The 15,150-nt window shown below is 29.5% G+C and overlaps 1 protein-coding gene across 4 annotated transcripts; it reads left to right on the top strand.

The window, feature by feature from the left end:
- Positions 1 to 3,034: 3,034 nt before the first annotated feature.
- On the top strand, positions 3,035 to 14,486 carry LOC139904318 (NAC domain-containing protein 75-like). Of its 4 annotated transcripts, none has more exons than XM_071886254.1 (7): positions 3,035 to 3,092; positions 3,591 to 3,784; positions 4,199 to 4,376; positions 4,980 to 5,611; positions 6,417 to 6,695; positions 7,676 to 7,780; positions 13,822 to 14,486. In XM_071886254.1, exons 2-7 carry the CDS (start codon positions 3,656 to 3,658, stop codon positions 13,906 to 13,908), a joined length of 1,410 nt encoding a protein of 469 aa, XP_071742355.1. In that variant the 5' UTR covers positions 3,035 to 3,092; positions 3,591 to 3,655; the 3' UTR covers positions 13,909 to 14,486. The 4 variants fall into 4 exon arrangements, with proteins under 4 accessions (XP_071742355.1, XP_071742354.1, XP_071742352.1 ...); XM_071886253.1 differs by having other exon boundaries at positions 3,081 to 3,142; XM_071886251.1 differs by lacking the exon at positions 3,035 to 3,092 and adding an exon at positions 3,169 to 3,208.
- The last annotated feature ends 664 nt before the right edge of the window (positions 14,487 to 15,150 follow it).

Genomic DNA, 15,150 nt, shown 5'->3' with positions numbered 1-15,150 from the left:
GAAAGAAATGCAAGTAGTGTGTGTTTTGGAAAGAATGAAGTTTACAAGTAGATATGATAACAAATTTTGAAACAAAACACCCCACAAAGACCACAAAGGCCGACGGCCTAGAGGGAAACAAGAGGGAGGAAAAGAACCACTAGATCTTACATGTAAAAGTCTTAAAAGGTTGGTTATTATATGGCCATGCATGGGAACTAGGTGTAAGGAGTTTGTAACTTGATTCCATGAGCCTAAGTAATTTAGTTAAGTTGAAAGTAATACTTGCATACACAAATGGGCTAACTTAGTCCATTAAAGATGTAGGTTGGGCTCTAAGTCCACTAGTATTAATCAAAGCCCAAGATCAAGTATTTAACAAGTTAATCCAATTAAAGCCCAAGTAACTAACTAATAACCTTAGTTAATTAAAATGATTAATAAAACTTAATCATGAATGTAAATAATATGTGAAAATATTATTCGTGTAATGTACGTAAGTCACAAAGACGTTTCGGGCATTTAAAGTCAAGTATGATCAATCATGGTAACAAGTAAATGTAATAACATACATTCGTTTAATCATAGGTATTAATAATAATAATTATTAATAAATAACGTTGGAAAATCCAAGGTCGTTACATTTACTACAAAATATAGTATTGTGAGTTCATTTGCTCCCTTTTACTCATTACATTTTTGGACTGTGAATTCATGCAAAGTTTTAATGACTGTTTTACAATATTTATATGCGTGAGTTTATTTGATCTCTTTTTATTAAATGCTTTTGCAATATATATTTTTGGGACTGAGAATACATGAAATGCTTTTATAAATGTTTGACAAGATAGGCACAAGAAAAATATTCCTCTAATGAATTATTATACAGACGAGAGGTTCTGTTGGTTATTATATTGAATATTTCTCCCTGATTATTATAGTTTGGTAACCTAAGAATTAGTTTGGACGTTATAATTGCCTACTAATTGACGCGAATCCTAAAGGTAGCTACCGGGTTTAACACCCCCACCCAGAATGTTCACTAGACAGAAGAGCTAGTGGGCATGGTGTTTAGTACTTCGAGGTTTATATATTTATTACAGACTGAAAGTTCTGTTTATTTTGGGGATATTCATGATGCGCATTAAATGTTAAGGTCGGATACCAAACAGAGATTATGTATAGAGAGAATGATTTTATACACATGTTATGTGTATGATATTTTGTACACGAGATATGTGTACCGTTATAAAGAATTGTTGAAAAATGGTTTCGTGCGCGAGATATGTGTACTGTATTTAAAAGAAATCGCATGTACATTACAGGTGAGTATAGGATTCGGGCCCATTTGTACCATGCACATTTAAATCTTGTGGTCTATCAAAATTATGAATTTTATTGTTTATGATAAACCTATGAACTCACCAACCTTTTGGTTGACACTTTTAAGCATGTTTATTCTCAGGTATGAAAGAAATCTTCCGCTGTGCATTTGCTCATTTTAGAGATATTATTTAGAGTCATTCATGGCATATTTCAAAAGACGTTGCATTCGAGTCGTTGAGTTCAACAAGATTATTATTAAGTCATTTATAGTTTGGATATATTATGAAATGGTATGCATGCCGTCAAATTTCGATAAAATGAAAGTTTGTCTTTTAAAAACGAATGCAATGTTTGTAAAATGTATCATATATATGTCAAATACCTCGCAATGAAATCAATTATTATGTAACGTTTATAATCGATATGAACGGGGCATTTCATAAAACATATCATTAAGCTGTTTCATTTAAACAAACTCGTGATTCCACGGGTTATTTCACTAGTATATATATATATATATATATATATATATATATATATATATATATATATATATATATATATATATATATATATATATATATATATATCTTCTATAGTTTCCATTAAAATCCTATAATGATGATGTCATTATTAGGCTAATTCCTTTGTTAATAAAAAATCAAAAAGAAAAAGAAAAAAATCTAAGCCCTTAAGGTGAGGTCATTAATATAATTAATGATTAATTAAATTTAATCTACCTATTTATTTATTTCATGTTTTTAATCTACTTATTTATTTATTTCTTGTTTCGGGAAAAAAATTCACTCTCGTTAATTATCATTATATTATTATTCAAATTCAATTAAAGTTCTCTTTGCGAGTTTAATTACGTTATATATGTATGTGAAATACACGTCTCAATAAAAAGTTCTATTGTAGATTTTTATGACAAGGAAAATAGTAATTGTGATGAAAATTGGAAGATGATGGTGAGAGAATAAATGTAGTTCATTTATTCCGATCAAGTTAAGTACATCAATGTGTTTGTAAGGACAACGAGAAGTTTCTTAGTTGGAATCCGCCGGGTCATTAAACTAAATGACTTTAGCGTTTAAATTCACTTAATACCTCAAATATATCATTAAACTGTTTTGTTTAAACAAATCCGTGGTTTCACGGGTCATTTCGCTAGTAAATTTCTATATTCCTAAGGTAGGCATGTAAAAAAAATGGTTATAAAGCAAAATTTAAAATAGTATACTAAATTAAATAAAACGTAGAGTATAATAATAATATTTTTTAATATGTCTGTTGTTATAAGTAGACAACTACATTGAGAGGGAAAGGGTACAAGCTACTGATCGAACCGTAGTATACACTCTTACTTTGTGGAATAATTATTGGAGCAAAATAAAATTTATTTTAATATTGATAAATTAACGAAAAATGAAACCAGACAGTTAGTATTATATATTCCGCTTATAACTTTTGCTTTAGCGGTCAATACTCTCAAACCAAATCTTTAATTTCTGTGTGCTTTGTGCTTTTCATATCAACATACACATACGTATACACATATTATGTCTCTCTCTCTCTGTCTCTTTCTTATATAATACACATACTCCGTAATACGGAAGTACATAATATACATATACATATACCGATATACATGTAATATATAATATATGTGTGTGTATGTTTTTTTATACATACAGATATATACGTACACATAGCTAAAGTGTCTAAGGGTCATATGAACCGCCTAGCTAGTTAAATAGCTTAAATTAGGAAAGAGCTAAGAAAAGGTGCTGCTACATGTACATGCGTGTTTCCACATCTATATATACATATATGTGTATGTGTATGTATACACTATATTATATTGGTATTATCAATTAATTATTATACATATACATATATAGTGAGTGAATTAGAGCCAAATTAACTTTATCTTTATCTCTCTCGATTTCAGTTAGAGTTTGAAGGAATTCTTCGGTTTTTTTTTTTTTTTTTTAATGTTTAAAGTTCATTCATACATACATACATATATGCATACATACATACATACATACTCTCCATCCTTCAAATAGTAGTATTTGTTGAAAAGAAGGATATTTTCACTTTTCAAGAATATATCTATCTCATTGAGCTAGCTACTATACTCTCCAACTTAACATATATACATATGTGTTTTTAGCTTAATTTCTTCTTACTCATCATAAAAAAAATACTAAATTTCATTTGAAAAGATAATTTTTGATTGATTGATCGGTTTAGTATTTTTCTTTTGATTCTTATTTCAGATATCAGATTTTAGGTGATATGATACGATGATGAAGTTGAGTTAAGTTGATTGGTGTTTAATTAAATGAATAGAGTGGATCAAACAAGAATGAATATTAGCAGCTCTGATCTGATTGATGCAAAGCTTGAAGAACATCAATTATGTGGATCCAAACACTGTCCAGGTTGTGGTCATCGCCTTGAAGGAAAACCGGTACGTACTTCAATTCTAATCCTACGAATAATTAACTAAATCTTTCTGAAAATATTCTTTCTATATTTTGATAAATAATCAATAATCAATTCAATTAAAAGAATATAGGTTTATGCAAATTATTTCTTGAATTTAATTTTAGCACCAAATTTGAAGTTTTTTTTTCTATTTAAAAAAACTTCATGCTTATTTCTATCTACTTTATTCAATACCAACTTACTAATTTTTCTTTTTATTTAACTTATTAACAAGGACTTCAACTCAAAAACAATTTTGTTTTGTCATTAATTATTTAATAGTTTTAGTTATATAACTTGTTACACCATATTCGTCTAACATGCATAATAAGAAATTATTTTATTTGATTGATTTTTGTAACTAGCTAGTTTAATGAGTTGTTGAGATCATTTGCAGGATTGGGTTGGTCTACCAGCTGGAGTAAAGTTTGATCCATCTGACCAAGAATTAATTGAACATCTTGAAGCCAAAGTTGAAGCCAAGAACTTCAAATCTCATCCGTTGATTGACGAGTTCATTCCTACAATTGAAGGTGAAGATGGGATTTGTTATACACATCCTGAAAAGCTTCCAGGTGATCATTCTTTTCGATCATGTTCGCATGGATAATTTGAACGTACACGGTTGTCGTTATCAATTAAATTAATTGATTGGTTTTTTGTATCAAATATATTGCTTTTCGGTGAGTTTCTTGAAAGAAACTTTAACACATAAACAAGAAAACATAAGTTGTTTGTCCCAAATTCAAGTGTTAGGTTTTACTATGAATATATGTACACTTCTTCTTGTCTTTGATAAAGGAAATATATATACATAATTAATGTGTTTTTATTTTTTCAATTTTAGGGTTTCTTGTTTCGTTACACCTAGAAATCTACTTTTGCTTTTCAAATTTATGGATGGGTGGTGACCAAGACTTATGATTTTTGTGTATATAATTCCTTACTTCATTGCAAACTAGATATTTACCAAAATACCCAGAATGAAATATGTCAAGATGAATTGAACAAGTTTGAGAGATTGTGTGCAACGAAAGAAACTTAAGCTATATGTATTTTCTTTTATATTTTCTTCTTTTTTCTGTTTTGAAAATGACGATTTTTGTAACAAGTATGAAATAAAGAAAGTATCATTATACAAGATATTAATAAAATTACTTAATTATTTGATGTTTTAGGAGTTACAAGAGATGGATTGAGTAGACATTTTTTCCATCGGCCTTCGAAGGCTTACACAACGGGGACAAGAAAAAGAAGAAAGATCCAAACCGAATGTGATCTACAAGGTGGGGAGACTCGTTGGCACAAAACTGGCAAAACTCGACCAGTTTTGGTTAATCAAAAGCAAAAAGGGTGCAAGAAAATTTTAGTACTCTACACAAACTTTGGTAAGAACCGAAAACCAGAAAAGACCAATTGGGTAATGCATCAATACCATCTTGGACTGCACGAAGAGGAGCGTGAAGGCGAGCTTGTGGTGTCAAAAATATTTTATCAAACTCAACCACGACAATGCAATTGGTCCGAAAGGGCTAGTAACAATAATGTTTTATCGAATGTTATAGCCATTAATGAAGGGGTTAGTAACGAAATGAATAGAAGAGATAGTAGAAGCGGAAGTGGTAGTTGTTCTTCGTCTAAAGAAATCAACATAACTGCAACAACCGCTTCTACTCATAATAATATGGACGAACTTTCGGCAGTTAGTGTTAGTGCCGTTATGTCAAGTTACAATCCAATGGATCAAATGCAACATCTAAAAGGTGTTGATCATTTTAGCTTTGTCCCGTTTCGAAAGAGCTTCGATGAGGTATGTTTTTTCTTGTTTGATTTGTAACACAATATATAGCTTCATTTCATATTGACATCAATTCTATAAATCATAGTCCTTAAAATCAATTAAACAAATAAATGTCATGCACATAAAATATTAAATGTTTAATTATATTCGTTATTATATTCCTTGGATTTCTTCTATATATTTCAATGATACATAACAATACTGATTAGATTTGGTAAAAAACCGCTATATGTGAATGTTCTCGTTTATTTTATCAATGAAACATGATACTCCGATCCGTATATAATATACTCATTTTATTTTATCTATGTTGTTTTTTTCATGAAGCAACCAGACATATATATTTCAATTATAATCAATGCGCGCTATGACAATTAAACTATGTAAAAGAATAAAATTTTTTATTGGTTGACAGTTTATCATAGTTTTTAGGACCACATATATAGTTAGATCCATACATACGAAATTCTAAAATAATTTTGAAGAAATTAAAATTATCAATCAAATATCAAATATTAATATTATATTTGTACAGCCTTTAATTTTGTACGATTTCGCTAACTTATGGGCATGAAATGAGGGCCATGATTTTGGAAATTAGTTGAGTGCAAGGTTAAGGGATGAACTCAAAATGGTTTGAAGGTTGCTTTTGTTATTTTACTTTGCTTGTGCTATCAGCAAACCCAACTCTACCTTGCTTCTAACCTTTTATCTCATATGTTATTTTGTGCATTATCTGTTGTACATTTTTATTATATGTCGTGGTCAGAGTACAACCATGCAAAGCAGTCAATTGTACAACTGTTTGATGTAGGTGGGTACAACTGGAGGTGAGGCATCAACCGGAAGAGAAATAGGTATCACGTGTGATGAGCAAGACCTACAAAGGCAGCAGCAACAGCTTCACATGACGCAACAACAGATGCCACATCAGCACCAAATGTCAGCCGCTGGTTTCCACGTCAGCCGGCCAACTCATTCTGTATCAACTCTCATATCGCCACATCCACATTCACATCCACTTCATCATACCTCTATTAATATGATTGACGAGGACTCGTTCCATGCCTCAAGAATCATGAGCAACTTTCAGGTAATTCAATTTAATTTTAATCTAATTATTATAAGTGAAATTTAGTTTAGTTTTTTTTTTTTTTTTTTTTTTTTTACAATAAGTGACATATATTTCTTTATTTTTAAAGCACGTAACGTGATGTAAGGATTAAGTTAGTCACACTGTTGAAAAAAAGGTTAGTCAGAAACTATGTTACGGATATGTTATATTTCACAAAGAAATTAGAAAATAGAGTGTAACATATATACGGAGTAAGTATATATATATATATATATATATATATATATATATATATATATATATATATATATATATATATATATATATATATATATATATATATATATATATAATTAACTTGATACATATATGCATGCATGATCATTTGTTGATTTATATATATATATATATATATATATATATATATATATATATATATATATATATATATATATATATATATATATATATATATATATATAATTAACTTGATACATATATGCATGCATGATCATTTGTTGATTTGAAAAATATTACTATGTTTCAAGTGGCATCCACGATCCACCAAAATCTGTAAGACAAACATACACAGGGACTGAGTATTTTTGCTTTGTTGTAAGCTAACTTGGGAACAAGTAATTATTAATATTTTAAACTTTATTAATTTATCTATTATATATATATATATATATATATATATATATATATATATATATATATATATATATATATATATAATATATAATATAACATACTATTGTTTTTCTCAAGAAGTACAAATGTACAATACTTTATCATAGGTTTTATATCAAGTTTATATAAATAAATGGTAGCATGTATATACATGTATGTGCGCATGTATGTGTATAGGAGCAGTGTTGTATTTTATTAATTAAATCTAAACGTAATGGTTAAGAATATTTTTTAAAAGAGTTTGGATAATATTTACCTATTTTAATATTAATATTAATATTTTATTATTGTTTTGGTGATTTCAGGAACAAGAACATCATCATCATAAGATGGGAGGAGGGAGATCAACATCAGGATTGGAGGAGTTGATAATGGGGTGCACTCCATCATCATCGACTGATCTCAAAGAAGTTAGTTTTTCACTACCTTTTTGACTCTAATTTTTATGTAAAAAAACACAATACAATACAATATATTCTTAATGCAATAAACAGATAAAACTTATAGTTAATTAATATTATTTTTTTAAGTAAAGGTGAGACCGAAGATAAAGCATTTAGTTTGTCCTTTTCCCCCTTTCTTTTACTTTCTTTTACTCTTGATGCTTCTCATTGCCTAACTATTTTAATTATTTTTGGCCAAAATTCGATTTTATATATTATTTAAATGATCGCTACTTTATAATTCACGATTTAGTAAAATTAATAATTAGTATATATTACGTGAAATAATAATATCAATGAATATAAAATAATTAGAATTAGAATAACAAAGTACTTTTTATTACGTTATCAGATTCAATTAATAGTTGAAATTCAAATTGTTAAACTTCAAATTAATAGTAATTTGAAGAAAGACAAATATGACAACATAATTCAAATCGATGATTAAAATTCAAAGTTATAAGATTATCTAAAGATCAATATTTAAATTTTTAACAAAAAAAATTTCATAATAGAAGAGATTGTCCTTTTATTCTTACTGTAATAATAATAATAATAATAATAATAATAATAATAATAATAATAATAATAATAATAATAATAATATTATTATTATTATTATTATTATTATTATTATTATTATTATTATTATTATTATTATTATTATTATTATTATTATAATACACATAATTTGAGAAAATTACAAATATTACATTGTCTGTAATTATTTTTTTTCCCCTTTTTCACGTAAATCATTTTGATTAGATAAAAATGAAATTGAACGCTTAAATAAAAATAAAAATGTGTACTATTAAGTTCAAATGAATAGTCTATGTTTCAAACAAATATGTAGTACTCGTGCCTTTCTAAAAGAGAAATATGTAGTACTCCTTATTCTACTTGTTATCCCTTTCCCTTATAACCTTTGCCTTTTCTTCTTGCTAATGTATTCGTTTGTGTATTCTTCTTTGTTTTTTCAATTTACATTTAGGTTTTTCTTACGATACCAAATAAACTTGCACTCAAAAGAATAAAAATCTCGTCACGTTTGTCAAACTCATTTTGCGTTTCCCTCCCGAGGCCCAACATGTGTAGTGGTACAAAATGAATAATGAAGTATTTTTCCTTTCATAGTAGAACCCAAAAAATAAGAAAAACGTCCTACATTTTCTATAATCAACCCGATGTTAGCCCGTTTTCGGTGAACAACCACATGGTTTTATATCATGGGAATTATATATCTTGTAAAATATTTAATTAGTTATTCTTTTGTCTAGATTATAAAATAAATATAATAATGTTCATAAATTTATCACGATTGTAACTCCTTAAATTGAGGTACTTTCATACGGAATATCAATCCGCATATCAAAGTGGTGATTACAAATCTAAAGTGACAATAAAACATGGACATACAGAAAATTAATTAACTTAAATTGTTGTCGAGAATTTGATAACATATCCAAAAATCCGAGGAGATGAGGTTTATATATGACATTGTTGCATTTGACATCATATGAAGAATAATCGCGCGCCAAAAATTTACTTTAATAATCACATAGGTGAAATTGTGTAATTGTTGGACTCCGTTGTGAGAGGAGAGTTTGAAGATACGGTAGAAGATAATACACAGATTAAATTATTTTCCTCTTAAAATTTCAGTTATGTTTGTAAGGGACCTTTAATAATTAAAACATTAAATATGTACTTCTAATTTCAGAATTTCGAACTTTTATTTTTAAGACCGAGTTTGAGGAGTTTACATTACTCATAAATTTATCATAACAAATGTTTCGCACAACTTTCTCTCAACATTATTATATCACATATAAAACTCCCGAACACCCGAACGATAACGAATTGTTATAACTATTTTTTTAATATAAATTTAACCGAAAGGATAGTCAAAAGATTTCAGAAACGTGTACACATTCTGAGAGGACAAAAGGACAACGAAACTCAAGGGTATACACACATGTCCCAAAAGTAAGAAATCTACCGACGGATACCTCTTTTTCTGTTTTATTTTCTTTTAACTTTTTATATTAAATATTAATTAATTATTGAATATTAACATTAAATAACATATATATGGAATTTATGAATATAAATATAAAAAAATCATGTAATTAAAAAGTTCTCGCAGTTCTTCATGTTTTTGTGATTCTCGTTTCAATTTTGATCATATATACACACACTATTACCATTATCAAATGAATTTTGATCTCACGATATTAAGAAAACTCATTGAAATTTGAAATTGTAAGTTAGAATTCCATAGTAAACTATTTATTGTGTGTTTGTAATTTAAATCTTTTTTTTTATTAACACTGTCACTCTTAATTATAACTCTTATCCCAATCATGTTTATTTGATTTGATTTTTTTTTTGAGGATTATCACCTAAATGACCATTTTTTCTACTTTTTTTTTTTTACCTCAGAACTCATAAAAAGAAGTTGACAATTTATCCCCGCAAGTCCCAAGGGCGCAAGATGTTTTTTTGCGATCTTGCTCTCCGGTGAAAGTAAGGACACAAGGTGCCTCTTGCGACCTTGCTTCCACCGTTGAGCAATGACGCAAGGTGCCTCTTGTTCATGCATGCATATTATAATCAATGTATCTTTCAGACATTTCATCAAACACATTACGTGCACTATTTCAACCATTTCAAAAATTTCAAGCATTATTTTCTCTTGTATTGAGAAATCTTGAACGACTTTCAACTCATTTAACATATCTTTTTGGATCTAACACGTGCAAAAACCAAAACAAAAACTAAAAGGGGGTCATTTTTATGTAAATGGTTCGATAATGCCAATAAGTACCTAAGATGCACGTAAAGTGTTTGATGTATTGTCTGAAAGAAAACATTGATTATGATATGCAGGCATGAGCAAAAAGTCACCATGCGTCCTTGCTTTCACTGGGGAGTAAGGTCGCAAAAAGGTATCTTACGCCCTTGCGCGCGCAAATTATCAAAAAAAAAAATTATGGATTATAAAAGAAAAAAGTAGAAAAAATGAACATTTAAGTGATAATTCCTTGATTTTATCGTCACATGCTTTTTTTCAATAAACATTGATATTGAAACTTAATTATGAGTGTTGTGGGTTAGCTAATACTAGATATTGCCATCGTATTACTTTCGAAAATTAAGAAAATATTGTTTTCGTTCGTTACTTTCACACAAACACCTTACATTTAAGGATCAACGATCTTCTGTTCACGATATTAATCTATTTCATAAAGTCTAAAGATCCAAATTTCAGTTACAACCAACTGATTTTAAATTAAAAATGAAAAGTGATACTCGTAAAATGGTATAAGTGACCCAAAAAACTTTTGGTGATGAATGGCATCCCATGACAAATTAGAGTGACACAAGACCCGATGTGATTAAAGGCCAAAAGCACCATCAAATTCAGGTATAACCTCTATATGACCAACCTTTTTGTTGCTTTATAATATTTTCTACAAAAATTAAAAATTTTAACAGTGTTAACCGTTAATTGCTGATTCTTGATCCAATATAATGCTTGAATGTAATAACTATTTATAATAATAATAATAATAAAATAATAATAATAATAATAATAATAATAATAATAATAATAATAATAATAATAATAATAATAAAACTTAAAAGTTTTAAAACTTACAAAAAATTAGTGGGAAGCCTAGAGACAATCTGGGCCCCCACACCTCTAGCAATAGCAAAACCTATCCTAGTAAAAATATGAGCAGCAGCACCGGCACTAACATCTTGCGCCATCGAACTCTTCTGAACCCGCTTTAGCAAAGAAACAGTCTCCTTCTCTAATTCCCCCAGGGAAGAAAATGAGAAAGGAATGAAACCATAACCAATCGCCTGACAGCTAGATTCGTACTTGACCCGCTTCCGACGAGCCGCATCAACCACAGCACGTCCAGGGACAAAGTCAGAAAGCCCAGACTGCGTCAAAGGAGAAGACCCTGTCAAGTCAACACAAACATCGCGACCACAATCCCAGGAATAAAGTAACACATCTGCAGGTCTGAGGGCCCTGTCGTTCCCTCCAGACAACCCAATGTCAACCTTCTTTCTCGCTGAAATCCCAGATCGATAACAAACATCAACAAGGGAATCCCGAACAATATTATGTCGATGCTTAATACCCACCATACCAGCACAAGACACGGCGTGATCCCCGAAAATATCCCCAGTAAAAACCCTTGAACAGGCAGACCATGCCGTCGAGATAGAGAGCAATGGAACACCTAACCGGTAGCACAACACACATCGGTAAGTCTTTGCGTTCATCGTCTGACCCAACCCCAAAATAGGGACTGCCCTTAGCCAAGCAGATGTGTGATCACCCTGCTGTGATTTTCATAAGGCCGATTGTCTGGGAGATAACGAAAAAGTGGATTCTGCAGAAGCGGTAACCTTTGTGAAATAAACATCTGCTAATTTCTTCATGAGTATTGGGGCAGCGGCCTCACTCGGATTACCTAAAATATCAAACCCAACCGTATTATTAAACAGACCCAATGCATCTTCAAAAGCACGACCAAGACCAACAATACCCGTATGACGTAAGAGCTTGGTCTGCAACCCAGCAGACTGTAATCGAGAAGCCAGAAAAGCATAATGACGAACATCTCCCGCAGAATAAACACCAAGCCCTCCAAATGCAAATGGCAAGGTGGCAAGCCGCCACTGCCAATCACCAAACCCAGGCCCTGAAGCAGTAACAATACGCTCCAAGGAAGATCGAAGGGCTTCATCGAAAGCGTGTTGAGCCGCCTCAAATATACTAGGAGGACAAGTACGCAAGGTAAAGTAGAGTTTAGAAAGCGCGTTGAGCTTTTTTATAATAATAATACTAATAATAATAATAATAATAATAATAATAATAATAATACTAATAATAATAATAATAATTATTATTATTATTATTATTATTATTATTATTATTATTATTATTATTATTATTATTATTATTATTATTATTATTAATACTATTATTATTATGTAGGATAAAAAATACCAAGATATGGACGATTATTAAAAAAGCTAGTAAAAAATGTATTCATATAAATAAATTAATTCATATATAGTTAACTAGTTTTCGAACCCTCGCTTCGTGCCAGGGGGTTCGGTTTTCAATATATTTTATTGCGTTTAGTTTGTAAAATTATTTCGTGGCTAACGACGATATCGTTGAAGCGCAACTCGAGTCGAACTAAAAGGTATAACCCGTGAAAGATTTAAATGTTATTTTAAATTAACAATATATGTGCATCTCCGCGTTTCGCTATGGAATTGTCGGCTTTTAAAAATTTAACGCAAAAATCAACGTGTATGAAAAGTACCTCAAATATTTAGCGTTTTTTAAATAGTTAGTGACATTGTGTTCCTAAAATTATTTCGAGTTTAACGATGGTGTCGGAAAAATTTAACTCGTTGCGAGCGAGAAGACATGACCCGTTGGATATTTGGATGGAGTTTATTTAAGATTTTTTATGAAAATTGTTATTTGACACTTTACTCCCCTGTTTGGGGTGTCGATTTGAAAAAAGTCGGGGGAGCTTTGTTGGTGAAATGAAATTTATTATAAAAAAGAAAAAAAATGTGAAAAGTCGAAAATACTTCTAATTACTATTCATAACTTTTGTGTATTAAATTAAATATATGTATAATTGTCTAAAATTATTTAATTATCAGAAAAGACGAGTATCCAGTTATTTAATATTAAATCATTAAATAATGTTACACAAACATGACCCTGGAACATACTCAAGATCACCTTTTCCTTTTAAAAGATTAATAATTTAACAAAAGTAATCAACCCTTATTGTTTGGCTTACACTTTTAAGACTATGAATTACCCATTAATGGTTTTCCTAGTGATTTAATTTATTAAATGTTAAACAACGTATAAGCTTGAATGTGAGTTCAAGATCCATAATATAATACTTTTAACACTAAAATTTAAGTTAAATCTTGTTGTGATGGAACTGCAGGAATCATCCAACACGAACCACTCAGAGGCAGATTGGTTGAAGTACTCCACATTCTGGCCTGATCCTGACAGTCAAGATCATCATTGAAATAAGCAACAACAAAAAAACTTAAGTAAACAAAAAAGAGAGAGACAACATCACTATCATCATATATGACCACACTAGCTACTTGAAACCTAGTTACATCTTATATTCTTTTTCACCAACAAACAGACCCCATTTCTTCACTCTTTATCTTTTTTACTTTTTCTTCTTTATCTCTCTACAACTCTTCACATTTGCAGGCCTTTGATAAATATACAAATCAGGGCTCAAACAGAAACTAACTGTACAACAGAACTCCATGTTGGTAAAGAAAAAAGAAGCATCCAAAAAGAAGAAAAAAGAATTCAAGAAAAGGTTCGTCTCTACTGACACCAAGATAGAAGAGCAAACCCATACAAAAGAAAAAAGAACAAAAGAAAAAAAGAAGCCTTCTTTTCAGCATGAAAATCATCACCACCATGATTACATTTTATCATCTTTTATGTTACTATTTTTATATTATTAATTTTGTTTATTTTTTGAATTTAGATTTTATTGTATACCCCCTTCAATTGTTTTATTTATATATAGGGCATAGAATAGGAGTACAAGTTGTACATAACTTATTGTTTTTTATGTTAATGTGGTCAATTTATTTTACATTAAATAAAAACAAAATTTGAATGTGATTTGAATGTGATGCAAATATTCTGATTGAATAAATATAAAGTAATATGTTTGATAATAATTTTTAATAAACACTATAAATGATGTAAAAAACTTAATTTAACTTTTTACATAAATAAGTAAAAATATCTAATTTAGGAGTATATTAAAATAGAAATAATGTGTTGAATGATTAAAAGAGTATTTTAATTCTAAAATGATTCAATACAAATTTTCGTGTCATTCAACTTCATTTATTATTTGCATATTAGAAATAAACGCGATGAATGTAAAATTATTATATCACTTCAAGGAGTTCAAGCTCCAACTAATTCCCACATATTTTGTTAAATGTTCTAAAATCTTTTTACGCTCTATTAGAGTCCTTCCATCGGTACCGCTCTGGGGGCCGCCCAGCCGACTGTCATCCTGGGCGCCGATGGCAGCGAGCCGCCCAGGCGTCCGCCCAGGTAATCGTGTTCTGTTTCGTATTTTTTGGTTAGAATTCAGGACGCAAAAAATTGGATTTTCACCCGTTAGAAGAAAAAAATAAAAGTTAAAAAAAATTCAACGGCTATTTTTTATTATTTTTTTCTTTTCTTTTTCACTCTATATATACACATTCATTTTTCACTTTTA

Source organism: Rutidosis leptorrhynchoides, chromosome 4 (assembly GCF_046630445.1).
Source record: "Rutidosis leptorrhynchoides isolate AG116_Rl617_1_P2 chromosome 4, CSIRO_AGI_Rlap_v1, whole genome shotgun sequence".
In the NCBI taxonomy this organism is placed as follows: Eukaryota; Viridiplantae; Streptophyta; class Magnoliopsida; order Asterales; family Asteraceae; genus Rutidosis; species Rutidosis leptorrhynchoides.
The sequence above is the reverse complement of the archived record's forward strand: the minus strand, read 5'-3'. Positions and strand labels throughout refer to the sequence as shown.

Excerpts from the sequence above, each read along its gene's own strand:
- LOC139904318 (XM_071886254.1), top strand. The coding sequence starts at position 3,656 with ATGAATAGAGTGGATCAAACAAGAATGAATATTAGCAGCTCTGATCTG. Across the intron at positions 4,377-4,979 it reads ACATCCTGAAAAGCTTCCAG|GAGTTACAAGAGATGGATTG; the intron begins GTGATCATTCTT and ends TTGATGTTTTAG. Across the intron at positions 7,781-13,821 it reads CATCGACTGATCTCAAAGAA|GAATCATCCAACACGAACCA; the intron begins GTTAGTTTTTCA and ends ATGGAACTGCAG.